This window comes from Quercus suber, unplaced genomic scaffold (assembly GCF_002906115.3).
Source record: "Quercus suber isolate HL8 unplaced genomic scaffold, Cork oak 2.0 scaffold_163, whole genome shotgun sequence".
NCBI lineage: Eukaryota > Viridiplantae > Streptophyta > Magnoliopsida > Fagales > Fagaceae > Quercus > Quercus suber.
The window spans coordinates 330245-355015 of record NW_027069624.1 but is presented as its reverse complement, the minus strand read 5'-3'; the positions used below and the strand labels follow the sequence as shown (position 1 = coordinate 355015).

General features: G+C 35.1%; 1 protein-coding gene across 1 annotated transcript; it reads left to right on the top strand.

Annotated features, from left to right (window-relative positions):
• Positions 1-13925: 13925 nt before the first annotated feature.
• Positions 13926-23424, top strand: LOC112039563 (uncharacterized). Its single transcript, XM_065777757.1, is given in 12 exon segments — positions 13926-14149; positions 14260-14357; positions 18174-18190; positions 18275-18403; positions 18405-18454; positions 19243-19315; positions 21380-21477; positions 21579-21849; positions 21966-22011; positions 22241-22573; positions 22576-22603; positions 22712-23424. Coding segments are annotated over 12 exon segments (1413 nt in total). The 3' UTR covers positions 22758-23424.
• The last annotated feature ends 1347 nt before the right edge of the window (positions 23425-24771 follow it).

The window sequence follows — 24771 nt, the reverse complement described above, 5'->3', positions numbered from 1 at the left end:
GATCTCATCGGATTGTGTCAATGACAATTTTCTTTAGATTAAATCAGTCTATCTTTATTTTCTTGTCATCTAGATCCACTTTACTTGTTGACTAACTCATTAAAGCCTAGTTTTCCAACCCACTCTCTACAAATTCATTATATTGGGCTCTTTGGGCTTAAGTTCATTCATACATTGGGCTTAGGAGCCAAATTGTGTCCTTACAATTGGCACTGTCTGTGGGGACTTCTGGTGTGGTAGTGAGTCTAATGTTCAACTATGGTAGGTTTAGGTCCGAACTAGGCAGAATCTATGGGGTCTTAGCGTCAAGATCACCTCCGTAATCTTGAACAAAGAAGGGATTGGGAGGGAAGTGTGCACACTACCCATACTAGTAGGAGCTAGTCTTGAGGCGGGAGCCACATCTCTCATGAAGAGAATTCTAGAAACATGCAGCAAGAGATTGATCACTTGCGGAGGAAGTTGCATCGCGAACGACAGAGGAGAACTCCTTCAAGTTCTATTTCTTCTTCTGGTGGAGAAGAAGATGGCAGCTATAGGCCTAGATCGAGGACTTCGCCGAGTAAGTCTTTCTTGTAAGATGAGGATCACCACTGTAGGCGTAGGGGTAAAAGTCCATCCCATAAAGGTTTGGGAAACGACGTTATGAGTAGGGTGTTGAACTAAATTTTCAGATCACCTTTCACACGTAGGATTGAAGCAGGAAAACTTCCTGGACATTTCACTCAACCAATATTTACCATGTACAATGGTCGTATAGACCCTGTGGCCCTGTGGAGCAAGTAAGTCACTTCAACCAGGGAATGATTGTGCACTCTAGGAATGAGACCTTGATGTGAAAAGTATTCACATCCAGCTTGGGGCCTGTGGCAATGAGGTGGTTTGAAGCTTTGTATGATTGTGCACTCCTTTTGAAGCTTTGTATGGTTATCCACCTCCTCGGTTATTGGATTACATTCTAGACACTACTAAGGTTGACAATGTGAATGGTCACTTGAGAAATAGGGCTGAAATTGTAGTTCCAAACTTATTTCTTGAGTTCTTAATTTTTTGGTTTCCCTTTAAAACATATAATTTCTTTTTCTTTATCCTATAATTTTCATTGAAAATTTTCAGAACACATAAACTTAACTCAAGCATGCCAATTGTGTTTGGCTTTGCTGGCAATTTCTTTCCTTTGAATAAAATGCATTTTTTCCAAGAAAATAGGAGCTAATTGTGAGTTACGTTGTTTTGTATATACATTTCTGAAGGTACCAGTTGGAGCTATGCCAAAAAGGTTTGGAGGAGAATATTATTGTTTATTTGGGGAGGACCACATTGTTGTATTGCTTATACATGAGCTGGGTCATTTGATAAGGAAGCCCTAGAAGAGCATATCCATATGCGTCATCCTTGCCCCTATGGTAGCTTTGGTTCATTAGGTGAGCTACTATCTATCATGTTGGTTTTTTAATTTGATGTTCCATTTTGGCTTGTATTTAAGTTTGAGACAATATTTTTAGTTTACATGGATGGTACATTGCACAATGATGAGGTGATGTGCTCTCTGACTTAGCTGATGTTGTAGCCAGGTGTGCAGGACGTGAAAAGGTGGTAGGTTAAAATTATTATAAGATTAAAATAATATTAGTATAAAAATAATATTGTTTAAGATATATAGGTTGGTTAACGCTATTTTAGATATTATAGTCTGTTTGGATACCACTTATTTTACTGAAACTGAAAATTTATTTTTGAAAGTACTGTAAATAAATATAAAAAGTTATTGAAATAGTATAGTAAAGCTCATAAATAGTATCAAAAAGTGCAATATGACCTATAAATAATAGTAAAATTAAACTAAGAGTTTATTTGGATAAAACTTATTTTGCTGAAAACTGAAAACTAAAAACTAAAAATACTGTAGCAAAATAATTTTTAAATGTGTGAATAGTGCTGTGGGACCCATTTTAATATATTTTTTAAATAAAGTAGATGTGGGTCCCATAAATAGTGCGTAAAGTGCTGCTACAGTGAATGATCGGTGCTGCTACAGCGCGTGAATAGGGCCTTGTCTCTAAAAGCTGAACTGCGTGCGACCAAAAAAAAAAAAAAAAGGAGAAAACGCAAAACGTGCAAACGCAACCGTAGATCCAAACAAATACTAAATAGTAAAATAATTTTAATTTTAATATGTATTCAAACGATGGCTTAGTGCAAAAAGTAGAAACACACAAAAATCTCGGCAGTATCAAAACTGGGATTTTTTAAAAACAATCGGTGCTACATATAAATTAAAATAGCTAAAAACACATTTTAAAAGGTTAAATTTATTGCTCAAAGATGCATTGGAGAGAGTGATGACTCAAGACTCAAGAACATTAGGCAATAATTTCCCATGTTCTTTGATTGCCACCGACTCTAATAGAAAATGAATCGTTGACTTGACCCATCTTCTCAGCACACATGCTTTCTAAAAGCTGAACTGTGTGCGACCAAAAAAAAAAAAAAAAAAAAGAGAAAACGCAAAACGTGCAAACGCAACCGTAGATCCAAACAAATACTAAATAGTAAAATAATTTTAATTTTTAATATGTATTCAAATGATGGCTTAGTGCAAAAAGTAGAAACACACAAAAATCTCGGCAGTATCAAAACTGGGATTTTTTAAAAACAATCGGTGCTACATATAAATTAAAATAGCTAAAAACACATTTTAAAAGGTTAAATTTATTGCTCAAAGATGCATTGGAGAGAGTGATGACTCAAGACTCAAGAACATTAGGCAATAATTTCCCATGTTCTTTGATTGCCACCGACTCTAATAGAAAATGAATCGTTGACTTGACCCATCTTCTCAGCACACATGCTTCCATTACCATACGGGGCTGGGCCTACGTCACTGTGAAAGAGAAACATGGTACCGTTTGGATACTTGATTATTAGCGTCTGCATTTACCTTTTTTTTTTCTTTTTTCTTTTTTTTTTTTTCTTGAAAGCGTATTTTGTGGTTGTGATGGTTTTTTTAGTGGGTCTTGTGTACTATTTACGGGACCTATAAATCTTTTTTTAACAAAACTTTCTTTAAAAATAGATCACACAGTGCTATTCACACATTTAAAAATTATTTTGCTATAGTATTTTCAGTTTTCAACAAAAAAAACGGTATCCAAACACACTGATAGTATGCATTATGCACGCACGTATATTCTTTCCATATGCATTAATAAAGTTTGCTTTTTTGAGTTTTTCAGTCACACCAGCAATTCCCTAACCTCTAACCTTACAGTTTAAGCTCACCCATTTTCTTTATGGCTTCAATTCTATCGACTGCTTCTTCTTCATCATCCAAGGGATGGAAATATGATGTTTTCTCAGTTTTAGAGGTGAGGACACTCGCACGAAATTGACAGACCATCTATATGCTAGTTTGATACAAAACGGCATATCAACTTTTAGTGACGATAAAGAACTAAGGCAAGGAACACTAATCAATCCAGAAATCTTGAGAGCAATAGAAGAATCAAGATTTGTTGTTGTTATTCTATCAAGGAACTATACTTCATCAAGATGGTGCTTGATTGAACTAACAAAGATTGTTGAGTGCATTGAAAAGACAGGATTGGTAGTTTTACCTGTTTTCCACTATGTGAATCCTAGTGACGTGAGGAATCATAGGGAAATTTTTGCAGAAGCCTTTGATAAACATGAAAAGAGTTTCGAAGATAATATTAATTGTACAAACATGGAAAGCTACTCTGACAAAGGTTGCCAATCTTGATGGATGGGATTTAAAGAATAAGTAAGAAATTCTTTGGAATAATGTTATTTATGGTCAACTTTTTTTTTTTCCTGAATTTATTTATCATTACTTCTTCTTTCTCTTTTTTTTTTCTTTTTTTTTTTGTAAATTTTTATACATGGCCTCATGATGAGAGAGTACTAAAGTATTTATAGAAAAATTTAGTCTAGCTCTATTATAATCCTAGTAGGACTAGATTCTTGTCATGCAAGAACATAATTACACAAACTTGGGCCTTACAACAATTTTGTCCCCAAATAGCTCTAAAATTGCCCTATAATACATCTAACAATGAATTTCTTGTCCCTTGTAAACTTTGGGAATTATAATATCAAATTGGACTTTGGATGAACCTTTGCATAGTTTGGCATGGTAGTCCCTATATTACCAAATATGAGCAAAAAGGCACGAACTTGGTAATCCTCATTCTACTAGTGACTCGCAGAGTCCATAGCTTTGCTTTTTTATAAACCACTGGCCTACTTGTAGTGTTTTCATTCGAATTCCTGCCTCCAATTTATAGTTTATATTTCCTGCCAAATTTTCTTGATAAGCATGGAAAATTTTTCCGAAGCAAGTGGTTAGCGAAAAGTAGAATTATATAGTTAATACTTCAATGGTTTAATTTGTTATTTTTTATGAAAAAAAAAAGGGTGCATGAAAATTGCAATCCTAGAAATGTACAACAGAGGACTAAATATAATTGGGGACTCTCGATGTGGCTGAACGAAGCTAAGACTATGCTTATGTTGAATGTTTTGTCTCTAAATGTGGCTAGCTCTACCTCATCAAAATTATTGTTTTTCTTTTTCTTTTTTTTCCACAGGCATGAATCCATAGTTATCCAAGAAATCATTGGACGTTTATTTAGTGAATTGTGTAGTAAATTCTCAAGTGTTTCTGAGGACCTTGTTGGAATGGACTCATGTGTGGAGGAAATGTTGGATTCATACTTAGGCAGACAGATGGGTGGTGTTTGCTTTGTTGGGATATGCGGGATGGGTGGAATAGACAAAACTACTCTTGCACAGGAAATTTATAAAAGAATTTTTGGTAACTTTGAAAATAGTAGTTTTATTGCTAATGTTAGAGAAGAAACTGAAAAGCAAGGTCTAGTTTCTTTACAAAAACAACTTCTTTCTATGATCCTCAAGAAAAGTGAAATAAATATAGGGAACGTTTGGGAGGGAGTCAATATCATATGAAATACACTATGTAATAAAAGGGTTTTTATTGTTCTTGATGATGTGGATAAAGAAGAACAATTTGGAGCATTAGTAGGAAAGCATGATTGATTTGGTCCAAGAAGTAGAATCAATGTAACAAGCAGGGATAGCCATTTATTGATAAGATGTGGTGTGAATGATATATATACAGCTAAGGGGTTGCGTAATAATGATGCTTTGCAACTTTTTAGTTGGGGAGCTTTCCATAAACCTTATCGTGAAGAAGATTATGTGAATTTGTCTAAGGACTTTGTGAATTATGCTAAAGGCCTTCCTTTAGCTCTTAAAGTTTTAGGTTTGTCGTTGTTTGCTAAAAGAAAGAATGAATGGAAAAGTGCCCTAGATAAACTAAAAAAAGAACCTAATAGAAAATTTTTGGATATACTTCAAATAAGTTTTGATGGGCTAACAAATTCACAGAAAGAATTGCTTTTAGATATTGCATGTTTTTTCAAAGGAGAGAACAAAGATAGCATAAGAGATATACTGGAAGGTTTTGGCTATTATCCAAGCTACAATTTTGGTGTTCTTGTGGACAAATCTCTCATAACCATTGATTATGAAAGAACTTTGTGGATGCATGATTTGCTACAAGATATGGGTCAAGAAATCGTTCTTCTTGAATCTCCTAAAGAGCCTGGTGGATGTAGTAGGTTGTGGATTTACGATTATGTCATTCATGTATTAAAGAATAATACTGTAAGCTAACTAATATAAACTTGAACTTAAATAAGTACATATTTTATTATTAATTTTTTTTTAGATTTTTCTAATTATTTTAATTTCATTATTTTTGGTTATTAGGGAACAGATGTAGTTGAAGGCATAATGCTAAACACGCCTATTCAAAAAAAGGAACAATTGAGTGCTGAAGCTTTCTCAAAGATGAAGTTTTTGAGATTGCTTAAAATTGGTAATAGGGAACTTATACAAAACTTCATAGATGGTACTATGCAACTTCCAAAAGGTCTCAGTTATCTATCTAATGAGTTACGTGTTCTTGAATGGCCTAGATATCATTTGAAATGCATAGCAACCAATTTCCAACCAAACAAACTTGTTGAGTTGAGAATGCGTTGTAGTGAGATCAAACATCTATGGAAAGGATATATGGTAAGATTTTAGTTATGCAAATGTGTATTTTATTCCTTTTCATTAAGCCTTGTCTTTATCTAATTATTTATTGGTTTATAACTGAATTTAGCTGAGTTAAAACTCATAGACTTAAGTGGCTCTCAAAACTTAATTGAGATCTCGGAACTTAGTGGAGCCCCAAAGCTTAAGCAATTGATACTTCAAGATTGCACAAGACTATATAAGATTCACCCATCTCTTGGAGATCTCAAACAACTAATTCGATTGGATTTGAATGGTTGCAAATGTCTCAAAAACCTTACACACGAGGTCAACTTAGAAGCACTTGAAATTTTCAATCTTGGTGGTTGTTCAAGCTTAAAGAATTTTCCAGAAATTGTAGGAAATATGTCGTGTTTGTTAAAAATTTATTTGAGTAAGACTTCTATAAACGAACTACTAGAGAGTTTGGGGAATATCAAAGGTTTGGATGAGCTAGACGTGAGTGGAACTGCTATAACAAGGCTACCTTCATTTGTTGTTCACTTAAAAAAATCTTAGGGTGCTATCTCTCCGTGATTGTGTGGGGCTATCGTCCTAATCGTCTAATATGCTTCTTAGTTTTCCTTTATGTGGCCAAGTAGTAGTCTAGATCTCGTTGGTATGTTACAAGGCTTATGTTCTTTAGTTGATTTGGATCTAAGCTATTGCAATATTCTGACAATTCCTAGTGTTCTTGGGTGCTTGTCATCTTTAAAAGTATTAAACCTAAGTGGAAATAATTTTGTTTGCATTCCTGAAAGTATCATTCAACTATCTAATCTGGGAAGACTTTATTTGGGTGGGTGCACTTAACTTCGAATGTGTCCTAAGCTTCCATTAAATATTAAATCTATGGATGCGTCAGGGTGTACCTCACTAGAAACATTATCATTAAGGCCAGAATGTGATTTTTGGCCGAATCTACGTCTTCTCAATTGCAACAAATTGATTAAGAATCAATTCTTCAATGACCTGTGGTTAACAATGCTGAGACATTATATCATTAAGGAGGTCTCTCTCTCACTCTCTCTCTCTATACCTCCCTCTCCCTATCTCTCTCTCTTGCATGTGAAGTTCTAAACATCATGATTTGTTTGTTTCAAGGACGCTCTCTAAGTTGTGATATCACTCAAGTTGCCCCTCTCTCTCTCTCCCTCTCTCTCCCCCTCTCTCTCACTTGCATGTGAAGTTCTAAACATCATGATTTGTTTGTTTTAGGGACCCTCTCTTTCATTTCTCACAGTTCCTGGAAGTGAAATTCCGAATCGGTTTAGGAACAGAAATGTGGGGGATTCAATGAATCTAGAAGTGCCTTCACATTTATTATTTTGTAACAAATTTATGGGTGTCACTGAATGTTGCGTTGTTTTTAAATTCTGCCAACATCGTCTTCTTTACCAAATGTTTGCTGAGGGGCTTAAATGTACTCTTAAAATCAACGAACATGAACCTATTCTAACTGGGCACATTTGATTATACGAGGAATTTGGTAAGATTGAATCGTATCTGATTTTTCTGCGATATATTCCCTTTATATTCTTGGAAAGACCCTTGAAATTGAATCAAGCGGATGCTTATGCATTCAGCCAAACAGAGGTAAGATTTGAAACTTTCAATCGAGGCTTGGAGGTTACGAAATGTGGAGCCCAATTGGTATTTGAGCAAGACATTGAAGATCTCGAACAATTTATTGTTGGGTCTAGCAGTTGCATAATCACTCCATATGAGGATAATGAATTAGATGATTTAGCAAAAGATTCTGAAATTACGAGAAGCACAAATGACGAATCACTACATCTGAAGTGGATAGAACACCCTAATCTAATTGAAAATTGGATTGTGAATTTACACACATAAAGGCCAAAGGAATCCAAGGTAACTTTAATATCATTATTATTATTATTTTTTAAATGGTAAAAAGCTTTTGAATTATAGGGCTGAAATTGTAGTTCCAAACTTATTTCTTGAATTTTTAATTTTTTGGTTTCCCTTTAAAACATATAATTTTTTTTTTCTTTATCCTATAATTTTCATAGAAACTTTTCAGAACACTTAAGCTCAGCTCAAGCATGCCAGTTGTGTTTGGCTTTGCTGGCAATTTCTTTCCTTTGAATAAAATGCATTTTTTTCCAAGAAAATAGGAGCTAATTGTGAGTTATGTTGTTTTGTATATACATTTTCTGAAGGTAGCAGTTGGAGCTATGCCAGAAAGCTTTGGCGAAGAATATTATTGTTTATTTGGGGGAGGACCACATTGTTGTACTGCTTATACATGAGTTGGGTCACTTGATAAGGAAGCCTTAGAAGAGCATATCCATATGAGTCATCCTTGCCCCTACGGTAGCTTTGGTTCAGTAGGTGAGCTACTAAATATCATGTGTATTTAAGTTTGAGACAATATTTTTAGTTTACATGGATGGTACATTGCACAATGATGAGGTGATGTGCTTTCTGACTTGGCTGAGGTTGTAGCTAGGTGTGCAGGCCGTGAGAAGGTGGTAGGGTCATTGTGTTTTAGACTTCTAGTACTTATGTATGCAATTTCTCATTGTGATTCCATATTTTAAAAGGGGCTTTCTGAATCTAGGTGCTTCGAGTTTACCTTGGAAGGTAGTTTGGCATTTTATCAATAGAACCTTGATTATACTATGAACTCATGACCCCTTCAAATATATAAACAAAATAAAAATAGGGCTAGCCTACCAGGAAATACAAAAGCATCAATTCCTAGTACTTAGCCAACCTTGGAATTGCAAAAGTTTGGGCTTACTCACGGCAAGTGTCCAAATCTCCACTCTCATTATCTCTACTCCACTTTAGGCTCCGCAATTAAAAACTTGGCAGGTGTCCACACCACCAACCTTTGCCAACGCTGGCCGCTGACGACATCAATATTGCCAGTCACGGCCAAGCACTGACGCCTGGATTACTTGCCTGATTTTGCTCCTTTATTTTATTTTTTTGTTCAATTTAGTTTTCTTTTTTCTTTCTTCCTTTTTATACAATGACCAAAAGCCATTTTGGGTTAGTTTCTTGATTGATTCTTTGTTTTGTTTTTGGTTATTTCAATGATTTCATTTCTCTTTTATTAGGATTTTATGATTTAGACTTGTTTTAAAACATGGGTTTCAGCTATGGTGGATTTGACTTTTAGCAAGTTACAATGTTGTGGGCCAAAATGGGAAATTAGCCATAACTTTCCGACTATATAGTTAGTAGGTAATGTTTTCAAACTATATTTTTTACTAGCATCTCGAGCCTAAGAGACTCGATTTTAGTCTATAAATCGAGTCTCATAGACTCGAATTTTATGGTTTGATCATGTTTGATGTGGCATCTTTTTCCACGTGGCGACCACCTAGAAATCGAGTCTCTAAGACTCGATTTATAAACCAAAAAAATTTTAAAAAATTTTAAGTCTCAAGTCTCTCATGTACAAGCCAAAATACCAAAAAAAAAAAAAAATACAATCAGATCAAAGAGAGAGAGAGAGAGAGAGAAAGAGAATCTAGAGGCACGGCCTGGGGCTCTACTCCTCAAGCGAGGCGGCGATCTCCTTCAAGACCATCTGGAGCTTCATCTCTAGATCGACTAGGTGGTTGTCGAGCGAGTCCTGCGGGTGGCGACTCTGAGTCACCGAGTTTATCCATTTCTTCATGTTGAAACTCTCGTTGGAGAATGGACTAGCATGGGGCTCGCATGGCACACGGCCTAGGTCGCGTGCGGCTTGGGTCTCGACCCGATCCACAACAGAGAAAGGGAGTGAGACGGATCTAGTGGTTGCGGTGGTGTTTTTGTTTCTTGGATTGAAGCATGAGAAAGATTGAGAAAGAAGAAGTGAGACAAGAAGAAGAAGAAAGAGAAGAGAGCAGCCTTTTTTTTTTTTTTTTTTTTTTTTTTTTTTTTTTTTTTTTTTGCTTTTTTTTTTTTTTTTCTTTTTTCTGGGCTCTGATTTCTTTGTTAGGGCTGCTGTTCTTTTTTATCTTATTGGGTCTGGGCTTATAAATTGAGTCTTAGAGACTCAATTTTTAGGTGGACGCCACGTGGAAAAAGTGCCAACTCAAACCCAATCAGAACATGAAAACTAACTCTCAAAGACTCGATTTATAAGTCCTAAATCGAGTCTCTTAGACTCAAGATGCTAGTAAAAAATATAGTTTGAAAACATTGCCTACTAACTATATAGTTGGAAAGTTATGACTAATTTCCCATTTTATCCAATGTTGTGGGTTTATAATAGTAAAAAGTCCAAACACTTATAAACTAGAAATCAAATTATATATGAGAATGATAAGGAATCAAACACTCAATTAAACAAAAAAAGAGAATAAATGTTGTATGTGGAAAAGGTGAAGTGGAGAAAATTCCGTAGCTATGGAAAAGAAGAGGAAGATAGAGGGAAAGGAAGAGAGAGAGAGTGATTGATCTAGAGAGAAACAGATAGAAGGAAAGGCGATGGTGGTTGGCCATGACCGGAGATATTTATGGCGTTGCCAGCGAAGGTTGGTGGTGGGGCAGCGTCCGCGAAGGTTAACTTTTGTTTGTAATTGTGTAGGCCATGACAAACAGACAGAGGAGTCAAAGGCTCAAATGAAAAAGTTCTCTTCAATCTCTACGTCTCTTTAGTTTCCTCTTCAGTCTTCAAGGAATTGACTCTTTTTTTCATTCTTATCTTTTGAATCACAACATCAAGCATGGTTTCTTTCTAACTTTAATCAGTGAAGTAATATGTCTTGGTTTGGTTCACAAAAATGCAAATTTGGAGGAAATGGTGAGGCACAGAAGAGATAGAGGTGTTAAATAGACATTATTAGCAAACGCAATATGTTATACCATGTTGTGTATGCTAGAGTAGATGCAGAAGGTGAAACGTAGAATAGGAACATTGATATCATGTGGGTTACGTGGTTCAGCCTTGATGGCCTACATCCCCAGAGGAATCCTTTAAAGGCTACATCTTTATTGTATAAGAGTGTAGTACAATAACCTATATTATAATGAATCCTAACATGAGTATATATAGGCAACTAAACCCTAGACTACTAGTACAAGCAGGAATGGGCTTAGGTCTATTGGGCTAATATGTCTAATATATTTCTCTAACACTCTCCCTCAAACTCAAGATGGAAGCTCGATGAAGGTTTGAGGTTGGATAAACATGAGAAAATTACTTGGAAATGCCTTGAAAAATGCCTTTGAAGAAACCACAATAAAGAATATGTCAATTGACAAATTTCAAAGCTTCAAATGAATAAATGGAGTCCAAAATTGGAATCTACACGAAAAACTAAGCAAGATAGGCTATTTCGAAAATTTTAACTTTTGGTCAAAAGTCAACAAAAGTTAACAGATCTGGTCAAAGTCAACAGTTAGTGCTCACGGGTCAGATCCGGGTGGTTTGGATCAGTCGGTTCGAGTCAACATCAGCTAGGTGATGTGGTGCTGATGAGGCGACACTGCTGACATGGCGAGCTGCGTGGCTGATGACGTGGCTACAACTGACGTGGTCTTTTGCTGATGTCATCAAATGACATCATATTAAGCTGACATTCTTCGACGCGTGGGAAGTCACCGGCTCGTGGAGTAGATACCAAAAATCCTGAGGTGAGTGAGAGCGCGTGCTTAGTTTAATGACGGTCGGAATCGCAGGCTTCGTAGATCAGCGGACAAGGAGGCCGACAGGGTAACGCGTGTGCCCAGAAGACAATCTGGAAGTCAGGAATCTATGGCGGCGCGTGTGATATTTTCCAGAGACAACTACGGTGTGTGGAGGCGTGTGGCGAGGCTTCGGGTGACTGGATTTCTGGGTTTTGGTCGCGGGAGGTCGTGGAGCACGTCTGTTGTGTTGATTTCGTCAGGCGAAGCTTGGAGTTGCGCAAATCTGATAAGTTAAGTCACGACTTGCTTGGTTGTTGGATTTTGACACAGCATAGAGCCATGGAGACTGCGAGATGCCGTAGAGTCTAGATCCAATAGACAAACATGTGTGACTTCAGGTGATGGTATGCACGTGAGAATCTTCTTTGCTGTGTAGAGATGTTTGTTTGATGCCAAGAATGAAGTATGGCTCTGATACCATGTTAAATAGACATTATTAGCAAATGCAATGTGTTATACCGTGTTGTGTATGCGAGAATGGATGCAAAAGGTGAAGCATAGAACAGGAACACTGAGAACATGTGAGTTACGTGGTTCAGCCTTGACGGCCTACATCCACAGAGGAATCCTTTAAGGGCTACATCTTTATTATATAAGAGTGTAGTACAATAACCTATGTTATAATGAACCCTAACATGAATATATATAGGCGACTAAACCCTAGACTACTAGTACAAGCAAGAATGGGCATGACCCTATTATATTGGGCTAATATGTCTAATATATATCTTTAATAAGAGGAGTTAACAGAGAGATAATAGAAATCTTTGGGTTTGCTAAATCAGGTGGTGATGGATTGCAGTGATTGGCAGCGTTGAAGGTTGGTGGTGGTGGTGGATTGATGATGCTAGGGGATGTTTTGGGTTTTTTATTTTTCTGTGCAGTTGAAAATTATGAAAGACAAAAGAAAAAGACAAAAAGTTATAATCTAATTAAAAAAGTGGACATATGTTAAATTTTTATTTGTGGAGTATAGAGTGGAACGGGGAGAATGAGACAGCAGATTTGGACTCAGATTATGTGGCCTCTTTATATGTTAATTGGGGTCTCATTGTCAATTGATGATTGATAATAACAAAAAAAAAAAAAAAATGTAAAACTATAATTTTGATTTATGAGGCATGACCCAGTAGTACAAGAAGCTCTAAAGAGGAATTTCACCTTGAGAGGTGTTCTGCTTTCTTTACGGGTTCGGCTGCTTGGGATTGAGGAAATTTATGGTTTGGATGATGAGTGCGGGTAGTGCGCAAATAGTGGCTGGTGCTTGTTTTAGTTGTGATTGTGAAGGGGCGTTGATGGCTGGGTTTCAGTTGGATTGTTTGCTTCTTGTTGTGTGCAATGGTGTTGCTGCATTATTAAGGGGAACAGTAGGCTGGTATGGTGGAGCTTTGGCAAAGCTTGTGGTGGTGGTGGTGGTGGTGGTGGTGGTGGTTCCTGTTGGAAAAAGGAGAGGTGGAGACAAAAAAAGAACAATTTTCTAATGAATTATTTTAAATCTAATTTTTTATATTCTTAACATAAATCATGTGCTAGCATCTTCCATCAACCATCCACCATCCACCCAATTCACGAAATAGTAACAGAAGTATTGATTTAGACATTTCCCAACGTTCAGGGACTTCTCATTTCAAATTAAAAGAACATGGAGTTGGTTTGAGTTTGAGGCGAAGTTCAGAGGATTTTTTGCATTTTTTTTTCCCGTTTTTGTAAAAATAGATTGATTATTTATGTGGCTTGATTGATTTATGGAGAGAGAAACTTTAATTTAATGTTTTTTTTAAAAAAAAATTAATAAACATATGGAAAAGCATTAGATAAGGTTGGGATGAATTTTCTTGATCTATGAAATTTGTTGTTGGGGAATATACATGTGTCAGGTTTTGGTATGATCAATGGTGTGGAGATTATTGTTTTAAATATTTGTTGTCTGGTTTGTTTAGATTGGCATTAGATAAGGGTGCTTCCATGTATTCTAGGTGAGCCGTTTGTATACATCCTGTATGCTTAAGGTCTTTCCTTTTTTCTAGTAAAATTTGATTGTTTTTAAAACTAAATATTTCATAATGCAGGGATGATTTGAAACTTCGGCAGCTGGAGGCAAAAGTTACTAGGTTTTTTTTTTTTTTTTTTTTTTTTTGATCATGGTGTGCTTTGTTGCACTAATGCTTTTTTTTTTTTTTTTTTTTTTTTTTTTGATCATGGTGTGCTTTGTTGCACTAATGCAGTGTTTTACGGGACAAGATATTCTCAAGTGGAGATCTTTTTATGCTACCCAAGATAATCAATGGGAAGCTCACTATCAGGAAGTATTCGATAATGCCATGCGTGAGGCTTTGTGCTGTCTGGGACATGCCAAATACTGGAGGCTTATCTACTTATTGTTTGAGCTATGGAATTCTAATCTATATCAACTTTCTGATGTTAATGTATATTAAATTTTTAATCTTTTACATTTCATTCTCATCTTTTAAGGAGTATGTCGGGTGAAGATGAAGTTCATTCTGTAGCAAGACTATTGGGTGATTTTGTTGCTTAGCGGGCTTCAGGAACTGGGCATCTGGAACTCTTGGCAGGTTTGTTTTGAAATCATGCTGTTCCATACCATGTTATGCTTGTATGGCGTTTCATGGTTGCTGCAAGTCATATCTTATATATTTTTAAGGCATGCATCTGTTCTCCATCTATTCTTTGTACATAAAATGTGCTTTATTATTAGTACTTCTCTATTAATTGAGTTGCCAAATGCTGCTTGCATGAAGAGGTACACAAAAAACAAATAATATAGTGAATTGGAAAGGGAGGGAGAGAAATTTTATACCTGTGATTTTTGAACTACTTTCTATTTATTTATTTTGTTTTGGTGATAGTCCGATAGTTGGGGGTGGGATGATCTGAATCCTAGATGTTTTCCTTAGAAACACCAAGAGGTGCCAAGTTACATGAGTTACAAGGCCCTTGACGACTTCGAACTAGTGTTGATTCCTATATAGTTGGTTCATTTTTTTTTTTCTTTTTTCTGTAATGCTAGGATATCTCTGAAACACTTATAAGAGTATTCCTGCGGAACCAAGAATGTGGATTCCCCCATAGTTAGAAACCGTCATTCTCCTAATCTGGTGGGTATCGGAGATGAGGAATGCAGTTTCTGGTAGTGGGCACTTTGTAAGCATTGAACATGATATGTTATAGGAATTGTCCTAGACTGTCTGTCTTGAACTTTTGTTTAGAGCTTCGGATTTGTCCTCATATCTATGCATGTGAAGTTGCCTTAGTAAACTCCAAGCATTTTTTCAGTTGTTCCTCTACAATCAAGTCTCAAGTTTCCAAGAAATGAACAGTTATCAAGAAGAATCAATTTACAAGAGAATTAATTCCTGAAAATTTTCATAAAATTATCACAATCAGTTGATACATGATAGTGTTACACATCTACTTTTTTTATTGAATGTTAGTTATTTGTGACGACTTTCAATACATTTGTATTAACTAGATGATATCTCGTGTAATACACGGACTACTTTACAATTTTATTTGAAATCATTTTTTTTTTATCTACATTTGAAATCATTTTTATGTATATTAAAATCTACATATAATACTTAATACTTATTTTGTTGTATAATATTTATATGTTTGCCCACAATATTGTTAAATACTTTGAAACTTGATTTTTTATTTTATTTTATTTCATAATTTATTTTAAAAAATTGTATAACATTGTAAGATTATAATATATTATAATATTTACTGTTAAAAGTAGATTTTATTTTTCAAACTGATTAAATGATTTTGAAATCTACAAATAAGAATTCAAAATATAAAATACTTTTATATCCTAAAATTACATAAATTTAAGCAACCTACCAAACACTTTCTCAATCACTCTATTCTCATACTCAAATATGGAGAGCTTGATCATTAACACCCAATTAATTATCTCAATGGAATTAAGGAAATCATTTGTAAGTATCAACATAAAGAGAACGTTATTAAACAAAGAGAAATATGCTAAAAACACATTCATTTATCAAAATTCAATTGATTTTAGTTGGGCTTCTGTATCCTTTAAAAAAAAGCGAAAAATGCTTTTAAGTCACCATGAATTTTTGTTTTTACCACTATGGCTACATGCAAAGAAACCTACAAATTATGAATTCTAACAAAAAATTAAATAAAAATAAAATAAAATAAAAAAAACAAACCTAACTTCATAAATAATCAACTAAAATGTTTCATTTTCTTTTTCTTTAGCTCTAAAATAAAATACATTTATAACTTCCCAAACCAAAATCTCAAACACCCAAAGACTCCAAGTGATGTCACAGACAAAACTAAACTGTTAGCTCTGATACCAACTGATATCGCGGAAGTCTGGAGAGAAGCATACACGATGCTCTCTTTGATGGACAGAACTAAACTGTTAGTTCCTGGGTAGTAAACCTCAAATCCACGAGGAGTTCCTTGAATCTACAAGGTGATAGTCAACTATGAAAAACGTTTACAGACTTAGGGGCCTATTTAAGGACTCCTTAAAACTTGACAGACAAGAAAATATAATCTAAAATAACTCCTAATTGATACCTAACCATAACAAGAATCAAATTTAACCTAAAAAGCATTAAATGTACCTAAAAACAAGGAAATAAATCACCTAAACCTAAAATAACGTTTTTTACATAAAAGTACCAAAAATAATAAATTACAGTAATTAAATAGTAAATTGTGTCCTACACAGACCCCTCCACTTGAAACAAACTCGTCCTCGAGTTCATCTTTGAAATCTGAAATCTCCTATGCCAAGAGAACAAATACTTTGAATACTTCATCTTCTCTGTCTTCTTGCCAAACTTGAAAGTCATTAATTGGGCAACTTGAACTTTTTCTCCCTTGATCTTCATGTAATTGACAATATTCACCAAATAAGAGTCAATGATCAAGTCAAATCTTTCTACGCCAATAAAATCAATAAACTTTGTTTTGGTGTCTCCCAATAAAATAATAGGAGTTTGAATGTTGCAATCATCTAACTTGATTTCATCGAGATCGTTGACAACTTCCTCTATAATTTCTTCTTTAATGATCTCTACTATCTCAACCTCAAGATCTTTCTCTATAATGGGGTCATCATTAATCTATTCCACAATCTTGATTTCAGGTTTTTCTTCTATAACAAGGCCTTCATTAATTTCCTCAAAAATCTCGATATTTTCTTCTTTGACTTCTCCATATTCTTCAAGAACAATATTTTCTTTAACATGTAATTATTCCTTTAATGGTGGAATATTTGGCTCTTTAAAATAATTCAAGTATGAACTCCTTGGCCAATAATAATCTTGTATTGTATATGACAAGATTTCTTCATAGTCCAAAGGATAAAATTTGATAGCAAGCATCTTTTTCATCCTTGGCCATGATCGAATTTTGTCTTTACTTTGTCAGATTCTATCAGATTGTACTCGTTCCCACCAACATAAGACATACTTACTAAGTTTATACAAAGCAAGTCCAACTTTTCTCTCATAACAAATATTCTTATAGTCAAATAAATCCTCTAGATCAAGCAATCAATCAAGAAAATCTTCTTTTAAAAAATAACCATTAAAACTTGCAATTCTCTTATAAGATCTATATGAAATTTGCTTACCGATAGGTTGCCTGAGAGTTATGTCTCCGCTGCAGTTATCCCTATTGTTTCCATTCTTCAATGGTGCCATCCTAGCATAGATATTTGTGAGTGCTTGTTGTACGTCACGTAATAGTCGCTAAGTTATTCGTCGTTGTTGTGGTGGTGGTTACCGTCTCGCCGGTTAGCAATCAGACCAGGGTGAGTCAAGGCTCTGATACCAACTGATGTCGCGGAAGCCTAAAGAAAGCACACACGATGCTCTCTTGATGGAACAGAAACTAAACTGTTAGTTTCTGGGTAGTAAACCTCGAATCCACGAGGGGTTCCTTGAATCCACAAGGTAATAGGTCTGGAATCCACCAGCCAACATAAAAGACACAAGTCTGAATTTTTATTGATAATAAACTATGAAAAACGTTTACAGACTTAAGGGCCTATTTAAGGGCTCCTTAAAACTTGACAGACAAGAAAATATAATCTAAAATAACTCCTAATTGATACCTAACCATAACAGGAATCAAATTTGACCTAAAAACCATTAAATGCACCTAAAAATAAGAAATAAATCACCTAAACCTAAAATAACGTTTTTTTACATAAAAATACCAAAAATAATAAATTACAATAATTAAATAATAAATTATGTCCTATATCATTTTTCATTATCATCAATTTTCCCTGTTCACTTTCCATCTATGTATGTCATACCTCAAACTGGTTGTACAACATTTCATTTGACTGGCATTACGTTCCATGACATCAGATAGCATTCCTGTCCAGGTCTAACCTTATTGCAGAGGCATGGTCAATCCTTAAAAATCATTTGACGATATCATTGAGGCACCTGAATGATATCAGCTGTAGCTGCCTACACGGTATTGCATTAAAATTTTATTATATCAGCCTTTTGAGTTTATCTTTTTAATTTATTGGAAGTGTTACATGGTGCAGGGTCCTTTACTTGATATTGGAAGATGTCCTTTATTTTTTTCCTTGTGCATGGCTTTATAGGCAAGGGATTTTGACTCCCTGGACTCGTAGCAGGTCATTAATTCATCGGGTAGCTTGCTTAAATGCATGTGACATTATAATTTAGACATAATTAAAGAAACTGTAGGTGCTTGAGTTCATTATTTTGGTTTTATTTTGTTTTTCAGGTTTATTTATTTTTTTAAATATAAAAGCATTCTTAGACCTTGATCTTTTAGAAAAATACTGTCTTGCACCCTTTAGTACTTATGATTCTATTTCTTCTTCTTAGGCGGCCCATAATTGATGGTGAGGCCATGCAGCAGCCTTTTTAAAATATGTTAATTTAACCCCAGAAGTACTTAGACATGGGCGTGTTAACCAGGTGATTTATTTTAATGGTCTTACGTTTCCATGTATGACAGCAAGAGCTTAAACAGATGTGGCTTTATATCATAACTCATTTTACACTCAGCATTAATTCTCATTGATTTAGTTGTTATGTACAGATGGGACATTTCAAAGATTAAGTGTTTGCCATGTCTGGGGCCATTAATGTCATTATCCTTGTACATATCACATCATTCCACTTCTTAGGATTGTAGGTGAGAAATTACTTATTCAAAAAGAAAAGAAAAAGAAATATTGTAGGTGAGGGTACTGAGGAGCATGTTCGTTCATTAAAGGGTCAAAACTCAAAAGTTAACTTTGCTGAATACAAGCTGTCATTGAGCCATTGTTTCAATTCATGCATAGTAACAGAGAGCTCTTATGAAAAATTTTATGTAATCGTATACTTAGTTGGTTTGCTCATAAATATTATTGTTTTCCTGTTGTTTCCTTGTTTATGTGTTCCTTGGCAGATTGGGTTTGTACTTGTTCGATAAAAAAAAAATGGCAGACTGGGTTTGTAGAGCTCAGCAGGACACTCGTGAGGTCTATCATGCCTTGCATATTATGAAGTTAAAATGATTCTTCCTTGATGTCTTACGAAAAGTACCTTCTAAATTCTAATTGATAGCAAAGCTTGAAAAAGGATGTTGCATTTTTCTTTATCATAACCATAATTCAGGCAAAATGGCATATACATTGCTGCTTAGTTATCACGTTACACACGTATATATGTGTGTGTATATATATATAATTATTATCTTTCTCTATTATTATTATTGCTACTTTTTTTTTAAAAGATTAGAAAAGCCCATCTTTCCTATGAGAGATGTCACCCATAACATCCCACATGTTATATGGATCATAATCTTGTACTCATCTTTTGCACTAAACCATCGAAACGTGACGCAGGCAGCGTCTAGCCAATTTCATTTAATTTAATTTTATGTACTAGTTGCAGATATGTAATTTTCTGGTTTCTATTAGTCCATGGGGTCGTATTTTGGTTTTATATGAGTTTAATTATTTAGTTTGGACTTAGTAGCAAAAGTCCAAGGAGTTTAGTTGTAAAAGCCCACGGAGTCCACATCAAGCTCTTTTTAGGAGTTTTGAGAAATCCATGTTCCACTTGGATGAGGTATTAGTCAATTTTTTAAAATTTTTTTTATAAGTAATAAAAATATATTAAAAAGAAGAAAGGTGTCACCTAAGTATATAAGAAGTATACATCAAGGACAAAAACAAATCAAGTGCATAAAGTACAAAAGTCCATGAAACCATGGATTGAAGAAAAAGAACGAAAGCCTAACACAGCAACCCAATCCAGCAGAGTCTTCAGGAAGAAAAGTTTAAGATCTAAAACTGATCTCTTTAACTCCTCAAAATGCCGATTATTTCTCTCCCGCCAAATGCACCACATCAAACGATGGGGCGCAGCCATCCAAATAGCAGCATTCTAATGCCTCCTAAACTTCCCCTGCAACAAGACAACAACTCTACCACTGTTTTCGGCATAACCCAGTGAATGCCAAACAACGTAAACACCAGAGACCACAATTTATTTATATGGATTTAATACTTTCTATTGAAGAAGAAGTATAAGATTTCTATATTTTCTGAAGCTATGGAGCTTTGTTTAAGGCCCTTGTGACACAAACAGCTCCGAGGCATGATGCCAGGGAAATCCTAGGTGTGATGCCTAGAAGTTTATTGTTTTTCCAATCCTTGCTTAAATTTCTAGAATCCTGAAAACCTTGCAAACACACATCGGTTTGTCACCTTTTAAACCCATAAATCCAAAACTTCAAAACCCTAAACCATCCATTTATCAAATAGCCCCAAATACTCCATAAAGACCCAAAACGTGGTGTACCTCTTAAGACACGATAAATTTCTTTCTTCAACATGCAAGCCTAGTTTAGTTTCCCTTCCTCTAAGCACATACCTAGGTAACAAGTATTCTTAATATCTAATTAATGTTCAGGCCACTCTCTATGAATAATACTCAAACAGAATTGAGTCTTGCCATAGGATAAAATGCTTGAAATTAATCAACACCAAACATGAGTATTGCACATGTGAGTATTGCTCCTAGTGACTTAACAACTTTTTTGGTGCTCAATGGTACTATTAGGATAATTTGTGCTAATATGACCAGTGGCACTCAACTGTTTTTGATTGGAGTTCGACAAGTTAATTTCCAATTATCATTCATACATTGGAGTCTTCAACCTATGGGGAGATGAGGCCTGCACATAAGAACAAGGAATGGAAATAGAGGAGAAAGAACTAATGAATGGATGGAAACTATGTCACAAGTGATAAGAAGGATAAAAATTTATGAATAGGATGACAAACATAAGATCAGATATCAAAAGGTCTAGGCTGGGTAGCAGCTGGTGATGGAAGAAATCTTGATATCCATTGTTTATGAAAATGATTGGACGCTCCCACTTTGTTATATAAGATCAATCAAAAGTCTACTACTTAGACATTCAACCAGACAAGGGCTAATATTAATGTTTTTTTCCCCTTCTCTTTCTCTGAACTTGTTCTGATTGCTTTGAAATCTTATTTTGCTTGTCTAAATATCCTATCTTTTGTGCACAGTTTTATAGCCGATACCCAAATTTACACGTCTATTCGTGTGGGCCACTTCCATGTGTGGATCCTGTTGTTGCAAATGCTTGTTCAGACTTTTTTACAATGTACATATAATTCCTACACCATGCTGCTCATAGTTTCAAGGCAAGTGATTCTACTTTTGTAGGTAAACTCTGTTTGTTTTGAGTCTTTGAACCTCCTGCAGCACTGTATGCAACAATGTATTTTCAGCACGCCTTTCAATTGGATCGATCCTTAGGCTTCGAGCAGCTGCAATTACAGCACTGTTGCAAGATAACAAGACTGATACCGCCATGATTTTTCAACTTGCACGCCGATTTTTGTATGTGAGCAACTATCAGAGAAACAGGACTGAGGTAAAAGATCCTGCTTCAGATTTTTATTCTGGGGCCATCACAGCTAAAGATTTCAACCACCACATCAAAGTCAGATTCAGAATCAGAATGATTCTCAAGGTATCCCTGTTTTATTTCTAATATAGTACTCCCTCTATCTCATTTTATTCAACCAATTTTAAAAAAATCATTTTTTTTTTTTTAAAGCGACCATCATTTAATGCTGTCTCTTGAAGGAAAAGATATTCAATTTTTTCGAAATTCTCTATGAAGAGAAGACTTGTATTGGGATGTCAGCAAAATTAGTGGCTATTGACTTTTACAACTGGACAAATATTTTGATGCAGCCAAAAATGGAATACTTCACAAATAAAATGGGATGGAGGGAGGTTTTTTTTAATTTTTTTTTTTAATTTTTTAGTTTATGCTGAAAAATGCGTAATAATTACTTTTGCCATCAATTACTGGGATCATAATCTTTTTATTTGAGCAATTCCTACTTCCACTGCAGTAAGCAAGGGACAGCATCAAGGGTTTTCCCTCTGGAATGAGGCTGACAATAATGATTCTGTTATTGAAATTGATGATGGTGAATTCTCCAATCCTGTTTCTACCACTGTAAATACATGTGATGACCCCATATCTCAGTCTATGGAAACCGTCCCAAGATCTGAAAATGGGTCAGCTGGGGATCCCCCAGAATTGCATCTGCCAGGCCTTATAATTCATATGGTACCGCATCAAAGAAGCTCACATATGTCTCTGTGGAAATGCTGTACTGTGCTAAAGAAGGCACAAAGTTATAAAGCTTACATAGCAAACAGAGAAAGCTTCAAAGATATTACTAGCGAATTCTTAACCATCTCCCTTGGAGGTAATACTAGTGAATTCTGGGATACTTTAGTATAATCTCTATGCATAATATGAAATGTCTGAGAAGCTGCTCTGATACCATGTACTTAACTGAATTAATACTTTTCAGATGTCATTATGCAATGCAAAAAGTATTGGAAGCTGGAGGTGCCTAAGCCATCTGAATCTCATTTTGTCTAAGTAAGAAGCATGTAAGTCAATTTGGAAACTCCAGCATATGTTTGACAGAGCAGAATTTTTTCCTCCTTCTGCAGTTTTGAGATGGTGTAGCATGTCTGAAACCTAGATATGTGGAAAAATGAAGGAAAATAATTCAGAAATGACACCTCCTGTGATTACTTGACAGTAGACACTCAACTACCAAAAAAAAGGGTCATTCCATATGTTATTCTTGTACATGCCTATAGTTGGTCAACAATCTGTAATTTCAAGTTTTCAAAAGGTTGCAATTGTGACCTTTCAGAATTAATTTGTAGAAACATCTTCCACATGCCTAAGTTCTTGAAGCTGTGCCACCACAATCAACCCTAGACCCTGAAGGCAGGCTCTGCTAGTAGTAAAATTCAATGGTGCTAGGGAGCAGATTTTCATGGGTTTCATAGTTGGCTGTGTTTACAGCTGCAGCATCCAATCTTCCTTATTGGTTGAATATCAATTTTCATGTTTTCAATTACTAAATTGAAAGCTATGCAGTATGTTATTTGAACCTGATTTAAAATTCAATTCTGCAAAGAAAATCTTAAAGCAAAAGTGCAATAGTTGGATTAATTCCTCTATGAAATTTTGGCTAGTGAGTGGTGACACATTTAGTTCTTTTTTTGTTAAACTGGTAGGATTTGTCGCAATTATCTGTATAATGTCAGCCAATCCTAGAGCGACACGTCAGCAAAAACATTTAGACTCAATACACTATTACACGCAATTATAACCCAATTAAAACCCCAAATATTTCTCAAACACATGCAAAGCTTCTTCTCCGAATGGAAAACCAAAGGCAGACTCTCCTCCTTGTCCTCACACCGGAGCTCCATTCCGCCACAGTCATCACCGGAGTTGTTTTTAGAGCCTGAAAAAGATGTCGAATCCGCCGTTAGTTTAGTGTTACAATCTCAAGGTTTGTTTTCTCATGATTTGGTGGTTCTCCCCTATTTTCAATTTCAAAATATCAATGGGTTTGGGTTTTTTGGGACGTCAATCACTTGATTTTGTATGGGTTTTGTTGATTTGGTATGGGTTTTGCTGTTTTTCTTATTGGATTCTGAAATCTTAAGTGGTAGGTTCAATGGGAGGGAGAATAATTGAATATGAACGAGGTCAAATTTTTCTTCCTTTTTTCAGAAAAATTGCAAATCTTAAATGGGTTTTGATTGGATTCTTAAATCTTAAGTGGTAGGTTCAAATCAATCTAATTGTGGTTCTTCAGTTTTTTTTCCAAGCTAGTTTGGGTTCTTATGAATTGTGTTTCGGTTCCAAATCATGATTTTTGTGTGCTTCCTTTTTAAGTTATGAAACTTTTTTTTTTTTTGAGGTTTCGTATTTGGATCCCCAGTATTGCTCTGCCGTTGCTCTTTTGAAAGGATTCATTTAATTAGTTGAATTGTTCTTTATGTTAATATTTACATACATACCATTCATTTTCCTATAATATATAACATGGGAAATGGGATTTTTTTATTCTCTTTTATGTCTTAAAAATGTGAGATGAGATTTACTTAAACCAGATTATGCCTTTGTATGGAAACCAAGAACAACAAGATTTAGTTATATCTTCTTTTGTGTGGCTACGCTTGTTGTAATCGGCTTTCTATATTAGATATGATTGAGCTACCCTATTCTCTCCCTAATGAAGCTTTTGTTTTAATTTCAATTGGCGATGTGGAGTCGGTGTCATAGGTCCCAAATTGTTTTGATCAAGATATGGCCAATCCAATAATTTGGCAAGTTTGTTCTTTTGTTCTTCCCTAATAGGCTTTTTATTCATGACAAAATGAAAAACTGATTTGAAATGGCCAAGTTGTGAATTTCTGAGGTCCATTAGTTAGCCATATAGGTTGATTAAGTGTATTAAGTACTGTATGAATTCTTATCATGCATCCAAATGGGAAGTTTTAGTTTTGAAGGTACTTATAAACAAAAAAGTTTTAGTTTTGAAGGCAGGTGACCTACCCT